The sequence below is a fragment of the Danio rerio genome, chromosome 2 (genome assembly GCF_052040795.2).
Source record: "Danio rerio strain M-AB ecotype USA chromosome 2, GRCz13ab, whole genome shotgun sequence".
Lineage (NCBI taxonomy): Eukaryota > Metazoa > Chordata > Actinopteri > Cypriniformes > Danionidae > Danio > Danio rerio.
The window spans coordinates 422501-440000 of record NC_141022.1 but is presented as its reverse complement, the minus strand read 5'-3'; the positions used below and the strand labels follow the sequence as shown (position 1 = coordinate 440000).

General features: G+C 47.5%; 3 protein-coding genes across 17 annotated transcripts in view; 2 read left to right on the top strand and 1 right to left on the bottom strand.

Annotated features, from left to right (window-relative positions):
* zgc:158345 overlaps positions 1 to 7837 on the top strand; it is a 28718-nt gene extending 20881 nt beyond the window's left edge. For 6 of the 8 annotated variants that reach the window (XR_015477398.2, XR_015477399.2, XR_015477396.2 and 3 more), the window contains 7 exon segments: positions 4013 to 4108; positions 4235 to 4312; positions 5449 to 5523; positions 5604 to 5772; positions 7064 to 7132; positions 7208 to 7237; positions 7466 to 7837. Coding sequence is in view for 3 of the 8 variants with exons in the window: in XM_087238477.2 (XP_087094603.1) it covers positions 4013 to 4108; positions 4235 to 4312; positions 5449 to 5523; positions 5604 to 5772; positions 7064 to 7132; positions 7208 to 7237; positions 7466 to 7607 (659 nt within the window). In the remaining 5 variants the exon portion in view is untranslated. 8 annotated transcript variants of the gene reach the window in all.
* Positions 7838 to 10675: 2838 nt separating this feature from the next.
* On the bottom strand, positions 10676 to 12994 carry znfl2b (zinc finger-like gene 2b). Its single transcript, XM_087240304.1, has 2 exons — positions 12892 to 12994; positions 10676 to 11788 (listed from the first exon to the last, which is right to left on the bottom strand). Exons 1-2 carry the CDS (start codon positions 12986 to 12988, stop codon positions 10929 to 10931), a joined length of 957 nt encoding a protein of 318 aa, XP_087096430.1. The 5' UTR covers positions 12989 to 12994; the 3' UTR covers positions 10676 to 10928.
* A 3091-nt stretch (positions 12995 to 16085) lies between these two features.
* Positions 16086 to 17500, top strand: part of dnm3b (dynamin 3b) — a 16914-nt gene continuing 15499 nt past the window's right edge. For all 8 annotated transcript variants that reach the window (XR_015478047.1, XR_015478046.1, XR_015478045.1 and 5 more), the window contains exons 1-2: positions 16086 to 16270; positions 16897 to 17109. Coding sequence is in view for 3 of the 8 variants with exons in the window: in XM_087240248.1 (XP_087096374.1) it covers positions 16949 to 17109 (161 nt within the window). In the remaining 5 variants the exon portion in view is untranslated. The remainder of the gene's footprint in view (positions 16271 to 16896; positions 17110 to 17500) is intronic.

Below are 17500 nucleotides of genomic sequence, written 5' to 3'. Positions count from 1 at the left end.
CACATCTAGCAGAAAACACACAACACACAACACACAACACACATCTAGCAGAAAACACACAACACAACACACATCTAGCAGAAAACACACAACACACAACACACATCAAGCAGAAAACACACAACACACAACACACATCTAGCAGAAAACACACAACACAACACACATCTAGCAGAAAACACACAACACACAACACACAACACACATCTAGCAGAAAACACACAACACAACACACATCTAGCAGAAAACACACAACACACAACACACATCTAGCAGAAAACACACAACACAACACACATCTAGCAGAAAACACACAACACACAACACACAACACACATCTAGCAGAAAACACACAACACAACACACATCTAGCAGAAAACACACAACACACAACACACATCAAGCAGAAAACACACAACACACAACACACATCTAGCAGAAAACACACAACACAACACACATCTAGCAGAAAACACACAACACACATCAAGCAGAAAACACACAACACACAACACACATCTAGCAGAAAACACACAACACACATCACACAACACACATCTAGCAGAAAACACACAACACAACACACAACACACATCTAGCAGAAAACACACAACACAACACACATCTAGCAGAAAACACACAACACACATCAAGCAGAAAACACACAACACACATCTAGCAGAAAACACACAACACACATCACACAACACACAACTAGCAGAAACACACAACACAACACACAACACACATCTAGCAGAAACACACAACACAACACACATCTAGCAGAAAACACACAACACACAACACACAACTAGCAGAAACACACAACACACATCTAGCAGAAAACACACAACACACATCTAGCAGAAAACACACAACACACAACACACAACTAGCAGAAACACACAACACACATCTAGCAGAAAACACACAACACACAACACACATCTAGCAGAAACACACAACACACATCTAGCAGAAAACACACAACACACAACACACATCTAGCAGAAAACACACAACACAACACACATCTAGCAGAAAACACACAACACACAACTAGCAGAAACACACAACACACATCTAGCAGAAAACACACAACACACATCTAGCAGAAAACACACAACACACAACACACAACTAGCAGAAACACACAACACACATCTAGCAGAAAACACACAACACACATCTAGCAGAAACACACAACACACATCTAGCAGAAAACACACAACACAACACACATCTAGCAGAAACACACAACACACATCTAGCAGAAAACACACAACACACAACACACATCTAGCAGAAAACACACAACACACATCTAGCAGAAAACACACAACACACATCTAGCAGAAACACACAACACACATCTAGCAGAAAACACACAACACACATCTAGCAGAAAACACACAACACACAACACACAACTAGCAGAAACACACAACACACATCTAGCAGAAAACACACAACACACATCTAGCAGAAAACACACAACACACAACACACAACTAGCAGAAACACACAACACACATCTAGCAGAAAACACACAACACACAACACACATCTAGCAGAAAACACACAACACAACACACATCTAGCAGAAAACACACAACACACAACTAGCAGAAACACACAACACACATCTAGCAGAAAACACACAACACACAACACACATCTAGCAGAAAACACACAACACAACACACATCTAGCAGAAAACACACAACACACAACTAGCAGAAACACACAACACACATCTAGCAGAAAACACACAACACACATCTAGCAGAAAACACACAACACACAACACACAACTAGCAGAAACACACAACACACATCTAGCAGAAAACACACAACACACAACACACATCTAGCAGAAACACACAACACACATCTAGCAGAAAACACACAACACACATCTAGCAGAAAACACACAACACACAACACACATCTAGCAGAAACACACAACACACAACTAGCAGAAAACACACAACACACAACACACATCTAGCAGAAAACACACAACACACAACACACATCTAGCAGAAAACACACAACACAACACACATCTAGCAGAAAACACACAACACACAACTAGCAGAAACACACAACACACATCTAGCAGAAAACACACAACACACATCTAGCAGAAAACACACAACACACAACACACAACTAGCAGAAACACACAACACACATCTAGCAGAAAACACACAACACACAACACACATCTAGCAGAAACACACAACACACATCTAGCAGAAAACACACAACACACATCTAGCAGAAAACACACAACACAACACACATCTAGCAGAAACACACAACACACATCTAGCAGAAAACACACAACACACAACACACATCTAGCAGAAAACACACAACACACATCTAGCAGAAAACACACAACACACATCTAGCAGAAACACACAACACACATCTAGCAGAAAACACACAACACACATCTAGCAGAAAACACACAACACACAACACACAACTAGCAGAAACACACAACACACATCTAGCAGAAAACACACAACACACATCTAGCAGAAAACACACAACACACAACACACAACTAGCAGAAAACACACAACACACAACATACATCCAGCAGAAAACACACAACACAACACACATCTAGCAGAAAACACACAACACACATCTAGCAGAAAACACACAACACACAACACACATCTAGCAGAAACACACAACACATGGCAGAAACACACAACACATCTGGCACACGGTGTTTATCTGCAGGGTTGGATCTGCTCGTCCACATGATTGGGCCATCAGCAGCAGTCATTGTGTGCCAGATTATCTGTTTGGAGACGGCCGCTGCACACGGGGAGCGTCAGGAGCTCATGTAGACGAACAGAACTCAGCAGGACTTTCACCCACTGAACAACCGAGTGTCTGACACACATCTCACAGGGGACTTGGCCTAAACAAGGACAAATCTGGTCCATCAGTGAACATCGAATAGGCATCTAAGAATAGGCCAAAACTAGACCAGTGGTCAGACAGAGAGATCACACAGAGTTTATCTGTCCCGTCATTCATTTCTGTTTGTTTGAGGACGAGTCTGCTTTTGGTTTATTCTCAGAACTCTCAGAACAGCCCAAATTTAGCATTGCTTTAGCCCAGACCGGTTTCCAGCTGTTCTCCTGTTCAGATTCTGAGACGACACGACGCTCCATATTTCTGAAAACAGTCCGTAATTCAGTTCCATAACACATGATGTCTCCAGAGTAAATGAGAAGCATGATGATGCCCTGTGTGAATGCGCCACGAGGATTTCCTAACATGCTTTACCTTCAGTCACTGAGCAGACGCTTTCACCCGAAGCCACTGCCAATGTGGACGGCGTCAGCGTAAAGAGTCGAGACTCCAATGAAGAACTCCTCATACAAAGTCTCTGATGTTCTTTAAAAACAGCGTGAGCAGGAGTGGAACGGGATAAAGGAAGAGATTTATCAAGAGAGAGTCTGAGTGGGAATGAGAAGATCCTTCCACCAGTGGGGAACAGCGAATGGAAAGGTTCTGGAAAGTGATTTGGAGCTCCTCAGTGATAGAAACTCATACTGTAGCTCATTTACAGAACCACAGGCCTCTGGAGGAGGGATTGATCCGCTCTCACCACATCCAGGACTATAGATTACAGAGGAGCGGCTCTGTCTGCATATGATGGGTCATAGCCTTCACATGACGAATGGATGATTCAACTCGAATGAAGGGATAGACAGATGAATGGGTGGATGGCGGGATGGATGGGGGGTGGACAGGTAGAAGGAGGGATAGGTGGATTTATGGATGAATGGAGGGAGGGATGGACAGATGGATAGAGGGATGGATGGATGTATAGATCCCTGAGACAACTCATCATTCCTGAGTCACATTAAAGATTTGTTTAAAATGAAACCATAGCTGAAGAATGAGCCATCACGAGTCTACAGCGTGCAGAGAGTTTATCAGCTGTGTGTGTCTGTGTGTGTGTGTGTGTTCTCAGGTGGTGATCTGTCCAGTGAGCTGGTGCGTCATTTCCTGATCGAGTGCACTCCGCGGGGTGTTCGGCTCAAGGGCTGCCCTAATGAACCCTACTTCGGTGAGACCCGCGCCTGCTGCCCTCAGACTACCCTGCTGGATCAACCATTCACTGTGTGTGTGTGTGTGTGTGTGTGTGTGTGTGTGTGTGTGTGTTTGTGTGTGTGTGTGTGTGTGTGTGTTTCAGGCAGTCTGACCGCTCTGGTCTGTCAGCACTCCATCACTCCTCTGGCTCTTCCCTGTAAACTCATCATTCCTGACAGAGGTACAGCAGAACACACACACACACACCCATACACGCACACACACACACACACACACACACACACACACACACACACACACACACACACACATACGCACACACACACCCATACACACACACACACACACACACGCACACGCACACACACATACGCACACACACACCCATACACACACACACACACACACACGCACAATCAATTCCTCTATAGCGCACCCAAGCCAACACAGGGAGAACATGCAAACTCCACACAGAAACACCAACTGACCCAGCCGGGACTCGAACCAGCGACCTTCTTACTGTGAGGCCACAGTGCGACACCACTGAGCCACTGTGTTGACCAAAATGTATAATAGAGAAACTAAAAGCATGATAATAATAATAATAATAATAATAATAATAATAATAATAATAATAATAATAATCAGACAGCAACACAAGCGGGTATAAGCATGGCCTTGGAGCAGCAGCACGCTCACCCAACACTGTACACAGCACACAGTGGCGACCCCTGCTGGCCAGAGCTTACACCTGCACTCATGACCGACTGCAGCCCTCAGCACTTTCACAAACAGCTCACTGATGATCTAAACATGTATTAAACTGATCCCAGATCAGGTGGAGCCCAGTTTACTGAGAGGATCCAATAATGAACCACTGAAACCTCCTAATATGCCGATCAGCGCTGCTCTAGGTCTTGTTCACTGGGATCTTGAACTCTGGCTGTTTGGGGCTGCGGTTCATTATTGATGCGCACACACACACACACACACACACACACACACACACACACACACACACACACACACACACACACACACACCCACACACACACACACACACACACACACACACACACACACCCACACACACACACACACACACACACACACACACACACACACACCCTGAACATCTGCATACACTAATGCCACAGCAGGTCAGGATAATACACCCATCTTTATATTCATGATCATGAACTCTGCTGTAAACACATGACAGTGGAGAATCCCAACAGGGCAGCAGGAACATTCTGTAAACGCTGCTGTATTCACTAATGCTTCATGCCATCCTCCAGCTGTGCACATCAGTGTAGTGAACACTGCTGACCTGATCACTACTGCTCTTCTCCTCAGATCCACTAGAGGACGCCGTCAGCTCCTCTCAGTCCATCACCAACTCCGCAGCAGAACTCCTGAAGCAGGGAGCAGGTGCGTCTCCACTCACACTAACCTAAGCGTCCGCTCCCGCCTGTCTGCTCCTGTTCTGAGGTCAGTTGTGTGTTCTCCAGCCTGTAACGTCTGGTTCCTGGGCTCGGTGGAGATGGAGTCTCTGACGGGGGATCAGGCTATACAGAAGGCCAGCGCCGAGATCCTGAGCGCAGACTCACTCCCGGCCTGCACACTCGTACACTTCAAAGTGTCCTCGCAGGGAATCACACTGACCGACAACCAGAGAAAGTACAGCACCTTCCCACAATGCACCACTGCCGCACACAGATCCTGCTCACTTCACTAGCGCACACTGTTAGCCGCTAACCCACACAGGCTAACCCACACTACACGAGTACACCTGTTGACTAGCTAGTGGATGAGTTCACCTGTTGACTAGCTAGTGGATGAGTTCACCTGTTGACTAGCTAGTGGATGAGTTCAAATGTTGACTAGATAGTGGATGAGTTCACCTGTTGACTAGATAGTGGATGAGTTCACCTGTTGACTAGCTAGTGGATGAGTTCACCTGTTGACTAGATAGTGGATGAGTTTACCTGTTGACTAGCTAGTGGATGAGTTCACCTGTTGACTAGATAGTGGATGAGTTCACCTGTTGACTAGCTAGTGGATAAGTTCAAATGTTGACTAGATAGTGGATGAGTTCACCTGTTGACTAGATAGTGGATGAGTTCACCTGTTGACTAGCTAGTGGATGAGTTCACCTGTTGACTAGCTAGTGGATGAGTTCACCTGTTGACTAGCTAGTGGATGAGTTTACCTGTTGACTAGCTAGTGGATGAGTTCACCTGTTGACTAGCTAGTGGATGAGTTCAAATGTTGACTAGCTAGTGGATGAGTTCACCTGTTGACTAGCTAGTGGATGAGTTCACCTGTTGACTAGCTAGTGGATGAGTTCACCTGTTGACTAGATAGTGGATGAGTTCACCTGTTGACTAGATAGTGGATGAGCTCTCCTGTTGACTAGATAGTGGATGAGTTCACCTGTTGACTAGATAGTGGATGAGTTCACCTGTTGACTAGATAGTGGATGAGTTCACCTGTTGACTAGCTAGTGGATGAGTTCACCTGTTGACTAGCTAGTGGATGAGTTCACCTGTTGACTAGATAGTGGATGAGTTCACCTGTTGACTAGATAGTGGATGAGTTCACCTGTTGACTAGCTAGTGGATGAGTTCACCTGTTGACTAGATAGTGGATGAGTTCACCTGTTGCCTAGATAGTGGATGAGTTCACCTGTTGACTAGATAGTGGATGAGTTCACCTGTTGACTAGCTAGTGGATGAGCTCTCCTGTTGACTAGATAGTAGATGAGTTCACCTGTTGACTAGATAGTGGATGAGCTCTCCTGTTGACTAGCTAGTGGATGAGCTCTCCTGTTGACTAGGTAGTGGATGAGTGTTTACTGCTGCTCCTCCAGCAGGATCATCTGTCTGTTGACTGTGTGGTGGGTTAGGGTTGGGGTGAGTGTGAGACGGAGCCGCTGAAGTGCACTAATAATCTCTGGCTGTCCCTCTAGGCTGTTCTTCAGACGACACTACGCCGTCAGCAGTGTGATATTCTGTGCTGTGGACCCGCAGGACAGGAGGTGAGCGCTGCTGTTCCTCTCTCAGTGTTCTGCTGCTCTGCTGTGATGCTCATGATCCTCCGTCTTCTTTCACAGGTGGAGACGAGACGGCTGCGCCTCAGCCAGGTGAGCATCCGCACATACACACCTGAGTGATCCTCTTATTATAACTCTGGGTTTACCTGTGCTCACCTGTGTCTGTCTCTCTCATACACACACACACACACACACACACACACACACACACACACACACACACACACACACACACACACACACACACACACACACACACACACACGCACACACACTCTCTCTCTCTCTCTCTCTCTCTCTCTCTCTGTGTCTCTGCAGGATCTTTGGGTTTGTGGCCCGTAAGGCAGGTGTGGGTCTGGATAACGTGTGTCACCTGTTTGCGGAGCAGGACCCCGAGCAGCCGGCCGCCGCCATCGTCAACTTCGTCTCTAAAGTGATGATCGGCTCACAGAAGAGCTGAAGAGGAGGAGGAAGAGGAGAAGAAGTGGAGGAGGAAGAGGAGGAGAGCTGGAGAGGAGCTGAGGCGGACAGATCCATCACTGATAAATCAGACCTCCTGCACACCAGCATGTACAGTATCTGTATATTTGTGTATTGAAAACTGTGTAACACACACACACACACACACACACACACACACTGAAGAGAAACTGTTCTTACTGAAAATAAACAAGTGTGTATCAACAGTAATGCTTTCACTCATTCATTCATTCATTTTCCTTCAGCTTAGTCCTTTTATTCAAAAGAGGCTGCCACAGCGGAATGAACTGCCAACTATTCCAGGATATGTTTTACACAGCGGAATGAACCGCCAATTATTCCAGGATATGTTTTACACAGCGGAATGAACCGCCAACTATTCCAGTGTATGTTTTACACAGCGGATGCTTTTAAAGTAAGGTTTTACAAACTCATTTGGAGAGAAGCATGTGTTTTGATTGACCGCAGCTTGTCTCTCATCTATAATCATGAGTTAGCCAATCAGATTAATCCAAACTCACTGTAAGTAGCCCAGCTAAGACGCCTCCTTTATCTTTGTTTTCTGAAAATAAACCCTACCCCATCTCCCCCTTTCCTCCTTTACCACAGGGAGCTCTCGAGAACTACCCAAACTCGTACTCCCCTTACATGCTCAATCCACCCGGCCGGAGCCCTGGGCTCAATCCTCTCTGAGCTCAGGGTTCTCTCCCGGGACAGCAATTCAAACCTGAAAACATTTGTCAAACAATACCTCCGTGTGAACTCCTGAAACGCTTGTTATTATTTGAAATGCAGCTCAGAGCTGAGCACAGACGTGTGTATGAAGGCGTTCAGTGTTGGACATCTGCTCTGTGTTTCTCCATTTCTCTCAGTTGATCAGAACAGAAGAGTCCAGTATTCTTCATGTCTAAAGCAGAGAAGCTGTGCGTGATGGACGCCGGTGACGTGTGTTTGTGCAGCAGTCAGTGCTGTGCAGCGGTGAGGTCTGTGCCTCTGTCAGTCACATGTACAGATATATATATATATATAGATACACACCCCAAATATATACCATCTACTGATCATGTTTCACATCTCATATCAGCATCCTTTATACCAGGAGTGTCTAAACTCAGTCCTGGAGGGCCGGTGTCCTGCAGAGTTTAGCTCCAACCCTAATCAAACACACCTAAACCAGCGAGTCAAGCTCTTACCAGGTATACTAGAAGCTTCCTGGCAGGTGTGTTGGAGCAAAACTCAGCAGGACACCGGCTCCCCAGGACTGAGATTGTAGACCCCTGCTTCAAACACACACAGCAGGAGCACACTACAACACCAAGCTGGACACTACAGACAGCAGATAACAGGCGACACACACACACACACACACACACAAGAGGCTTCACACACTGCTCTTACCTTTACTTGTCAGTGAAGTCTTGAAATGATGAGTTCCTCCAGAATGATGGAGTGTCTCCTGTCCGTCCTCTGAAGCAGCCCTTCAGCTCCGCCATTGGTCGTCCATCATTTATTTACGTCATGTCCTCTTCTGATTAATGTCTGAGCTGAGCTAGTATATCCGCCACCTCTGCAGTCAGTCAGAGCAAAACATACAATAGCAGACTCCTGATGAACTTCACTACACAGAAGAAGAGCAGCCACTGATCAATAACAGCCGTGAGCTCGCGTGCGCCCCCTTCAGTGCGGCAGAGCTACTGCCTGCTTCAGCTTCTGTCAGATCCTAACAGTAAATCAGCGATAGACCTGCAGGAAATGCATTGCCCATTATAAAGACAGTGAGGACATACAATAAACATGCCTACAATGTATAAAACCTTTTTAATAAAGCATCCCACTGGCAGCACACACTGAGCGCGCTCAGCCCAGTGCGCAGAGGAGTGCACAGTCTGACTGAGGCACAGCTCCGGCTGCCTCACCTCGCTGTAGAGCTGGGGTTTCCACACAGGGTCCTGGAGGGCCGGTAATCCCGCCGGTCCTACACCACCCAACCCACTCTGAGCTGCGAGTGAACCGGCAGCTGTCCGCATGGGAGTCGCTCGCTCTACCAAGGAGGTTGAAACCACGGCCTCTAGCGCCTGTCACTCACCTGCACGGCACTCCACTAGCTGGCCTGCGCTACATATACATCTCATGAGGACAGGTGAGGATGATGAGGTGAGGAACGTCTCTGATATCTACTAGACAACAGTGTTTGTGAAGCAGAAGCTGCTGGGTGTACTCTTGCTCTGGATCGTGTGTTGTGTGTGTGTGTGTGTGTGTGTGTGTGTACAGTCTGCTGGGTGTACTCTTGCTCTGGATCGTGTGTTGTGTGTGTGTGTGTGTGTACAGTCTGCTGGGTGTACTCTTGCTCTGGATCGTGTGTTGTGTGTGTGTGTGTGTGTGTACAGTCTGCTGGGTGTACTCCTGCTCTGGATCGTGTGTTGTGTGTTGTGTGTGTGTGTGTGTGTGTGTGTGTGTGTGTGTGTGTGTACAGTCTGCTGGGTGTACTCCTGCTCTGGATCGTGTGTTGTGTGTGTGTGTGTGTGTGTGTGTGTGTGTACAGTCTGCTGGGTGTACTCCTGCTCTGGATCATGTGTTGTGTGTGTGTGTGTGTGTGTGTGTGTGTGTGTGTGTGTGTGTGTACAGTCTGCTGGGTGTACTCCTGCTCTGGATCGTGTGTTGTGTGTGTGTGTGTGTGTGTGTGTGTGTGTGTGTGTGTGTGTACAGTCTGCTGGGTGTACTCCTGCTCTGGATCGTGTGTGTGTGTGTGTGTTGTGTGTGTGTGTGTGTGTGTGTGTGTGTGTGTGTGCACAGTCTGCTGGGTGAAACTGAATTTGATTCATGAACTGATAACAGAACTCCAGCAGAACTCATCGAGAGCGGTGATATTTACAGTTATCAAGTATAACGGAACAAAATGAACACATCAACCACTTCAGATAGATAACCTGTAGAGAACCCAGAAAACCCCCAAGTCAAATACCCAAATATAAACACTAATAGAGCCGGTAGAGGACAGAAGCAAACTGACACTGCTGGGACAAGCCGTCAAAACACTCATACCGACAATTCAGTTCAACTCAACTCATTTAATTTCAGTTCAGTGTAATACAGTTCAATTCAGTTCAGTTCAACTCAGTTCAACACAGTTCAGTTCAATTCAGTTCAATTCAATTCAATTCAGTTCAACAGTTTAATTCTGTTCAGTTCAATTCAACACAGTTCAGTTCAGTTCAATTCAACACAGTTCAGTTCAGTTCAGTTCAGTACTGTATGGAGCAGCACCGCTCAGTGGTCACCGGCTGTAACAGCAGTCAGAAGTTCAGGGCTGGAGGTGTGTGTGAGGGAGTGATTGCTGCAGTGGGGTTTGTCGGGACTCGTTCACTCCTGGGGGGATCTTAAACCCTCTGAAGCCCCTTTGGATCATGAACTGCTGAAACCCTAACCCTGAGGAGCGAATCTGCTGCGTCAGCTTCTCCAGAGGCCTGTATTTATTGTGGATGAAGGACTTGAGATGTCTCCGGAGGCAGGAGAGCTGACTGAAGCTCCTCCCGCAGGGACTGCAGTGGTACGGCTTCACTTCACTGTGGACGGGCTCGTGGATCTTCAGGTGACCCTCCGTACTGAACGCTTTCCCGCACACCGAGCAGAGGAAGGGCTTGTGTTTGGAGTGTGTCCTCAGGTGTGTGGTGTAGTGCTGTCTGAGGCTGAAGCTCTTCCCGCACTCCTGGCAGCTGTAGGGTGTTTCTCCGGTGTGGATCCTCATGTGTCCGCTCAGGGCTCCTCTCTGCCGGAAGCTCTGCCCACACTGGCTGCATCTGAAGGGCTTCTCTCCGCTGTGGATCCTCCGGTGGTCCGTCAGCGTCGCTCGCTGCTTGAACCTGCGTCCGCACTCGCTGCAGCTGAAGGGTCTTTCTCCAGTGTGGATCCGCATGTGGTCCTTCAGGCTGCCTCTACAGGTGAAGCTCTTCCCACACTGACGGCAGCAGCAGCGCTTTCTGGAGCCCGCTCGTCTCTCAGACACGTTCTGTCCAGACCTTTTAGAAGAGGCTTCATTCAGCTCCTCCTCACTTTCCTCCTCACTCCATTCCTCACTTTCCTCCTCACTCGGTTCTTCACTTTCTCCACTTTCCTCTTCCTCTTCTACCAGTTCTTCCTCCTCCTGTTTCATTGCCATCAGGTCTGAAAAGAGATGAATTAATCTGGTGTTTAATAAAAATAATTAACCTGGAAGAGAAGAAGGAGGAGGAGGAGGAGGAGCGAATTAATGTTCATTGTTTACTGGTAGAGATAACAGCATGTAATGTGTGTGTGTGTGTGTGTGTGTGTGTGTGTGTTTGTGTGTGTGTGTGTGTGTGTGTGTGTGTGTGTGTGCATTCAGACGATACTGTAGTCTGAGCGATAATGCTGGAACTAGAAATGTGTTTTCCTGCTTAATATCAAAATAAAGGCAGTGTCTGCATTACGCGTGTCGATCTGACCTGTTTCAGACGCTCCTCGGAGAGATACACACACTAGAATACACTCCAGCACTCTCTGAGCTGCAGTAGAGGCAACCCCAGAGAAGAACCACATTAGAGAAACAGTCAGTCATCTGCTCTGATGGAGAACACACACCCCTACACCAGAAAGAATCAACTGCAACGAGTGTGTGTGTGTGTGTGTGTGTGTGTGTGTGTGCACTCCATACAGAAGCACCAACTGACCCAGCCGAGACTCAAACCAGAGACCTTCTTGCTGTGAGGCAGTTGTGCTACCCACTGCGCCACCTATTTATTATTTATTAATATAATATTTATGCTGGTTTTTATATCACTCAATCTTCTTTTTGACAACTTAAATGAATGCAGTTTTTACATATTAAATGCAGAAACAAATCTAAATATTTGTTAACTTGAGTGCTCCATGATGGATATTTTATTCTGGACTATTATTAATATTATGTATATATGTTATTACATAACATTAAATTATTAGAATACATTACCATTTTTATAATAATATTGTATTTAATTCTATATTAAATAATATTTAATTATGTTAAAATTGTATTAGTTTAACTCTCGCCTATATGGAGGAAAGCGATGTTATATGTAGTTTATAGGTGTAATTTACACTTCTAGATGTTTACTGGAGGCCCCCAGATTTCCCTGGTTTATGGTTGAATCGGGCCCTGACTGCAGCTGATGTTGGTGCTGTGCTCTGTGTGGATGCAGACCTGTGCTGTGCTGCTGTTGGATCATGTGTAATTATGACTATAGTATATATAATAACTGATCTCTGACCTGTGCGCGGCTCCTCCGTCACTCTGTCTGCATCTCTGGGCTCTTCTTTAATGAACTCCATCTTCTCCTCCTCCTCCTCCTCGGTGTCTCTGCTCATCTGCCCTGCGCCTTCAGCTCTGATGTGATTATGATCAAGGAGGGGGCGGAGCTTCAGTGTTTATGGGTGAGAGTGGGCGGAGCTGTGCGGGTCAGCTGATCCTGGATCAGCTCCACTTAAAGCAGATCTGTTTATTCATGAACACAGAGCAACATTATATTCTGAATCTCAGAGTCATCAAGTGTTTCACAACCGCTGCATATCCACACGGAGAGCGCTGCTGTCCTGGACATCTGAAGTGGACCCAGACCCTCATCACTGATCAAGCTCTCGACCAGCACCACCCACCATCCACTGCAGACGCTGACCACCACTGAACGTGTGCTTCTGTTGTCCTCATAGTGTGTGTGTGTGTGTGTGTGTGTGTGTGTGTGTGTGTGTGTGGAGTAACAGATAATAGTTAAATGGTTTTATTTGAGTGTTTCTCGAGGATTGTACCGTATTAAGTAGTTTTGAAATGTGACTGCACGACAGCTTTGACAGTAATGGTACTTTTGCTTGAGTGTGAGTCTTAGTTCTCGTTCCAAAACTGTGTGTGTGTGTGTGTGTGTGTGTGTGTGTATGTGTGTGTGTGTTGAGCTCATCTGCATTTGAAAGTGTGAGCCGTGTCTGTCAGTGAGGCGTTGATCTCCCTCTTGATCTCAGTATCTGCTGCTCTGCTTATCAGCCTCCTGCTCCTCCTCCTGCTCCTCCTCCTGCTGGAGATCAGGGTTTCTGGATGATGATGATGAAGATCTGCTCAGTGTTTGATCTGGTCTGCTGGAGATCAGGGTTTCTGCCATCAGACGGCTGCAGTCACCCTCATCTGATGCAGAGTTCGTTTATCTGCGTCTCCTGATGTTCTCCTGCAGTCTGCAGCACACTGTGTTTCCTCACTGCTCCTCACCTGTGTGGAGCTGCTGTCACACACTCTGTAGCAGCACTGTAGAGGTGTGTGTGTGTGTGTGTGTGTGTATGTGTGTGTGTGTGTGTGTGTGTGTGTGTGTGTGTGTGTGTGTGTGTGTGTGTGTGTGTGTGTGTGTGTGTGTGTGAGATGCGCTGAAGGAGCCGCTGAGTCTGACGAGTTTAACACACATACGATCACAGTCCTCAATACACATACACACACCTCATCTCACACACACACAAACACACACACACACACATCTACTATTGATCATGAGTGTCTGCAGACCCTAACAGTATTAATGCACACCAAACACACTTCATCATCCTCTTTAATGTCTCACACACACAGCTGAAAGCAGAACACACAGGATGTGAACACAAGCTCTCATGTTCCTCTGAGGTCAGAAGATCGCTCATATAGACCCCTCCATCACGCTGACTTTACTGAACACACACTGTATTTCTGAGCGTTACTGTGATGTCAGATGTGAAATGGTGGATTACTGATCTGGCCTGACTGTACGAGCGGGATTATAGAGCTCTGTGAAGCTCTCCAGTATGGAGTCAGTGGTGGGCAAAGGTTTTAGACCAGAGGGCCACATCAAGTTTTGCACTCAAGTGAAGGGCCACATGTCTAATCCGGCAAAAATAACTGATTTATAGTGTCAGTGTGCCTGGAGCATGCAGAACATACACTGACTCATGTACCCAGACTGCATCTCCTGCCCTTAAGAGCAGCTACAGAGGAGCTCTGCCAGTGAGAGCGCGTGAGCTCGAGTGCATCAAACGAACAGCCAATGAGAAGACACTAGAGAGCATTTGATTGGTCAGGAGATTTGAGTAGGAGGTGACAATCACTGATGCGTTTATGAGGAGGAGTCGAGCTGCAGATGTAGATGTCTATATCAGGGGCGTCTCTGCTACAGGTGGATCTGTCTGTGTCGGAGACTCTAGATTATAGATGCCCTGCAGACGGACACACTCATACTGACGTCTACAGCACTGTAGTACAGGAGCGTCATCACTGCAGTGAGCTGTTCCCAATGCCCCGTTACAGATGATGAACACCGCTATTACTGCGTCCACTCCACACTGACAGCAGCGCTGCTTCCCTGATCATCTCACAGCGTCAGTGAGGTTATTAATCTGAATACCTGTACAGATGAAGAGGATTAAGCCAAGATATACCTGAAGAGCACACACACACACTGCACACACACACACTGCACACACACACACTGGTGCGTTGAACATCATTACAGCTGCGCTCGAGTCTGTGTGTACAGATATAGCTCAACATCACACACTACTGAAGTCAAAACACCTGACAGACGGCGACCTCTGACCCTTCATCTCCTCCTGGGGTCAGTTTGGCCTTTGAGTTAAAGTGATGACCTCTGACCTCCTCTGGAGACCGTACATTCCCTGACGGACCCGTAGTGTGTGTGTTTATAGATATAAGAGGAGACTAGTTCAGTGATGAGGAGACACTTTAACAGATCAGCAACTGTGCCATTAATGCAGCAGCGCGACAGTTTTCAGCCTAATGTCAGCGAACACCTCTCTGTGATGAGCAGCGCCACCTGTCGTCAGTGAGGAGAACTACATCCACACAGCAGTTAATCTGCGCGCAGGAGTGTGTGTTATTTCCATATAGAGAGGAAACTGTTGATCAGTGTGTGTCGGTCATGCTTGAGTCACAGCTCCCTTAATCAGTCACAGGTCGTGTGTGAGTGTGTGTGAGTGAGTGTGTGTGTGTGTGTGTGTGTGTGTGTGTGTGTGTGTGTTCTGCAGGCTGTAAACCGCCGAGTAAATCAGAGATGTCCGCAGTAAATGAACGGCGCTGTTCTGCTGCAGGTGACCGTGCTCTGTGTCGAGTGTTGTTGTTGTTGTTGTTTATTGTTGTTCTCCGCGGTAATGATGCGGTCACGATCACCGGCTGTGTGAATCCTACTACGGCGGAGGACGCACTCATGAATATTTACCGCCCCACCTGATTGGTTGACAGACCAGACGCTTTTGGCAGCTCGACCAATCAGCGGCTCCTCCCAGAGCGAGAGGCGGGATCATGAATATTAATCGTCTTTCGTGACCGAGCGCTTCGCTGATGGTATCGCGCAACCGCAGCCCGGCTTCATTAATATTCATGAGCGAGCTGTTTACCATAGTAGGCTCGGGCGCTGATTGGTCGCGTCCTGCGCAGCGTCGCATCGCAATCATCGCGTCTGCGTTGCGGGCGATTATTTTGTCATTGGAATCAGCAGCGGAGGATGAAATAGCGGCCCGCGGGTGTGTGTGAGTGTGTGTGCGCGCGACCGGCGGCAGAACGCGCGAGTCTCCGCTTCCAGCACCGATTACCGCTCCCGCCGCGCCGCGCAGGTGCAGCTCATCTCGGTAAGACCGACCGCGGAGGAGGAGCGCAGGCCGGGCTCCATCACCGCAGAGCACCGAGACATCCCATAATAACAGCAGAGCAGTGTGTCGTTATAACCGTGTGTCGTGTGTGTGTGTGTCTGTTCGGTGTGTGTGTGCGGGTCAGAGCCGCTTATAGAGCAGCATCAGGATGCGGGTTGTGTCCGGTGCCCTTGACGGAGCGCGCGCGGTGTAGCAGTTGCGCAATGTTTGTGTTTCTGTGTGTGTGTGTGTGTGTGTGTGTGTTTCTGTGCGTGACTCTCTGTGTGTATCTGCGTGTGTATGTGTTTGTGACTCTGTGTTTATGTGCGCTTCTGTGTGTGTGTGTTGTCATTTATTCATGTATTGATTTATAATATTTATTACTTGTGTCCTACACAGCTCTCCTCTTCCTCCTCCTCCTCCACATATATGTGTGTGGGTGTGTGTGTGTGACACTGTGTGTGTCCGCGCGCTCCACAGCTCCTCTCTTCTCCTTATTTCTCTCTCTCTCTCTCTCTCTCTCTGTGTGTGTGCGCGCCCTTTATTTAGTATTATATTTAATATCTCCCCCTTATCAGTGTGTGTATGTGTGTGTGTGTGTCTGTGTGTCTGTGTGTGCTTTACAGCTCCTTCTCCTCAGTTTCTACGTAGCTCCTCCTCCTCCTCCTGCAGTGCATCATGGGTAACCGTGGTATGGAGGACCTGATCCCCCTGGTGAACCGGCTGCAGGACGCCTTCAGCTCCATCGGGCAGAGCTGTAATCTGGACCTGCCGCAGATCGCCGTGGTGGGCGGACAGAGTGCCGGCAAGAGCTCCGTGCTGGAGAACTTCGTGGGCCGGTGACAGAAACACACACACACACACACACACACACACACACACACACTCACCGTGAGTCGGTTGAAGATTGGAGGAATTTTAGGATTCCAGGGCTTAATTTGTGCCGGAACACGCCGGATCCGGCACCTCATTTTACCAATTCCCCTCCTCTAACGCCCACCTCCCCCGTCTGCTGTTCACTTTAACTTCCGTGACTCCCCATCCCTCTTCACTTTAGTCCGCGACACCCCTCCACCTAGGGGTTAGTCCCTAACCCACCATCCACTGCACCAATAATTATACTATTAATATATTAAATCTAGCAGAACTGTGCAGCGTTTCGGAACAGACTGAAGGAGCTCTTCACCTTTAAACAGTTTCAGATCGTTTTGTTTAACAGTCGTGACTGAA

Bases quoted from the DNA above. Each gene is read 5' to 3' on its own strand.
- znfl2b (XM_087240304.1), bottom strand. From the start codon at position 12,988: ATGAGCAGAGACACCGAGGAGGAGGAGGAGGAGAAGATGGAGTTCATT. The intron at 11,789-12,891 runs GTCAGAGATCAG...ATCTCTTTTCAG, and splicing joins GACGGAGGAGCCGCGCACAG to ACCTGATGGCAATGAAACAG.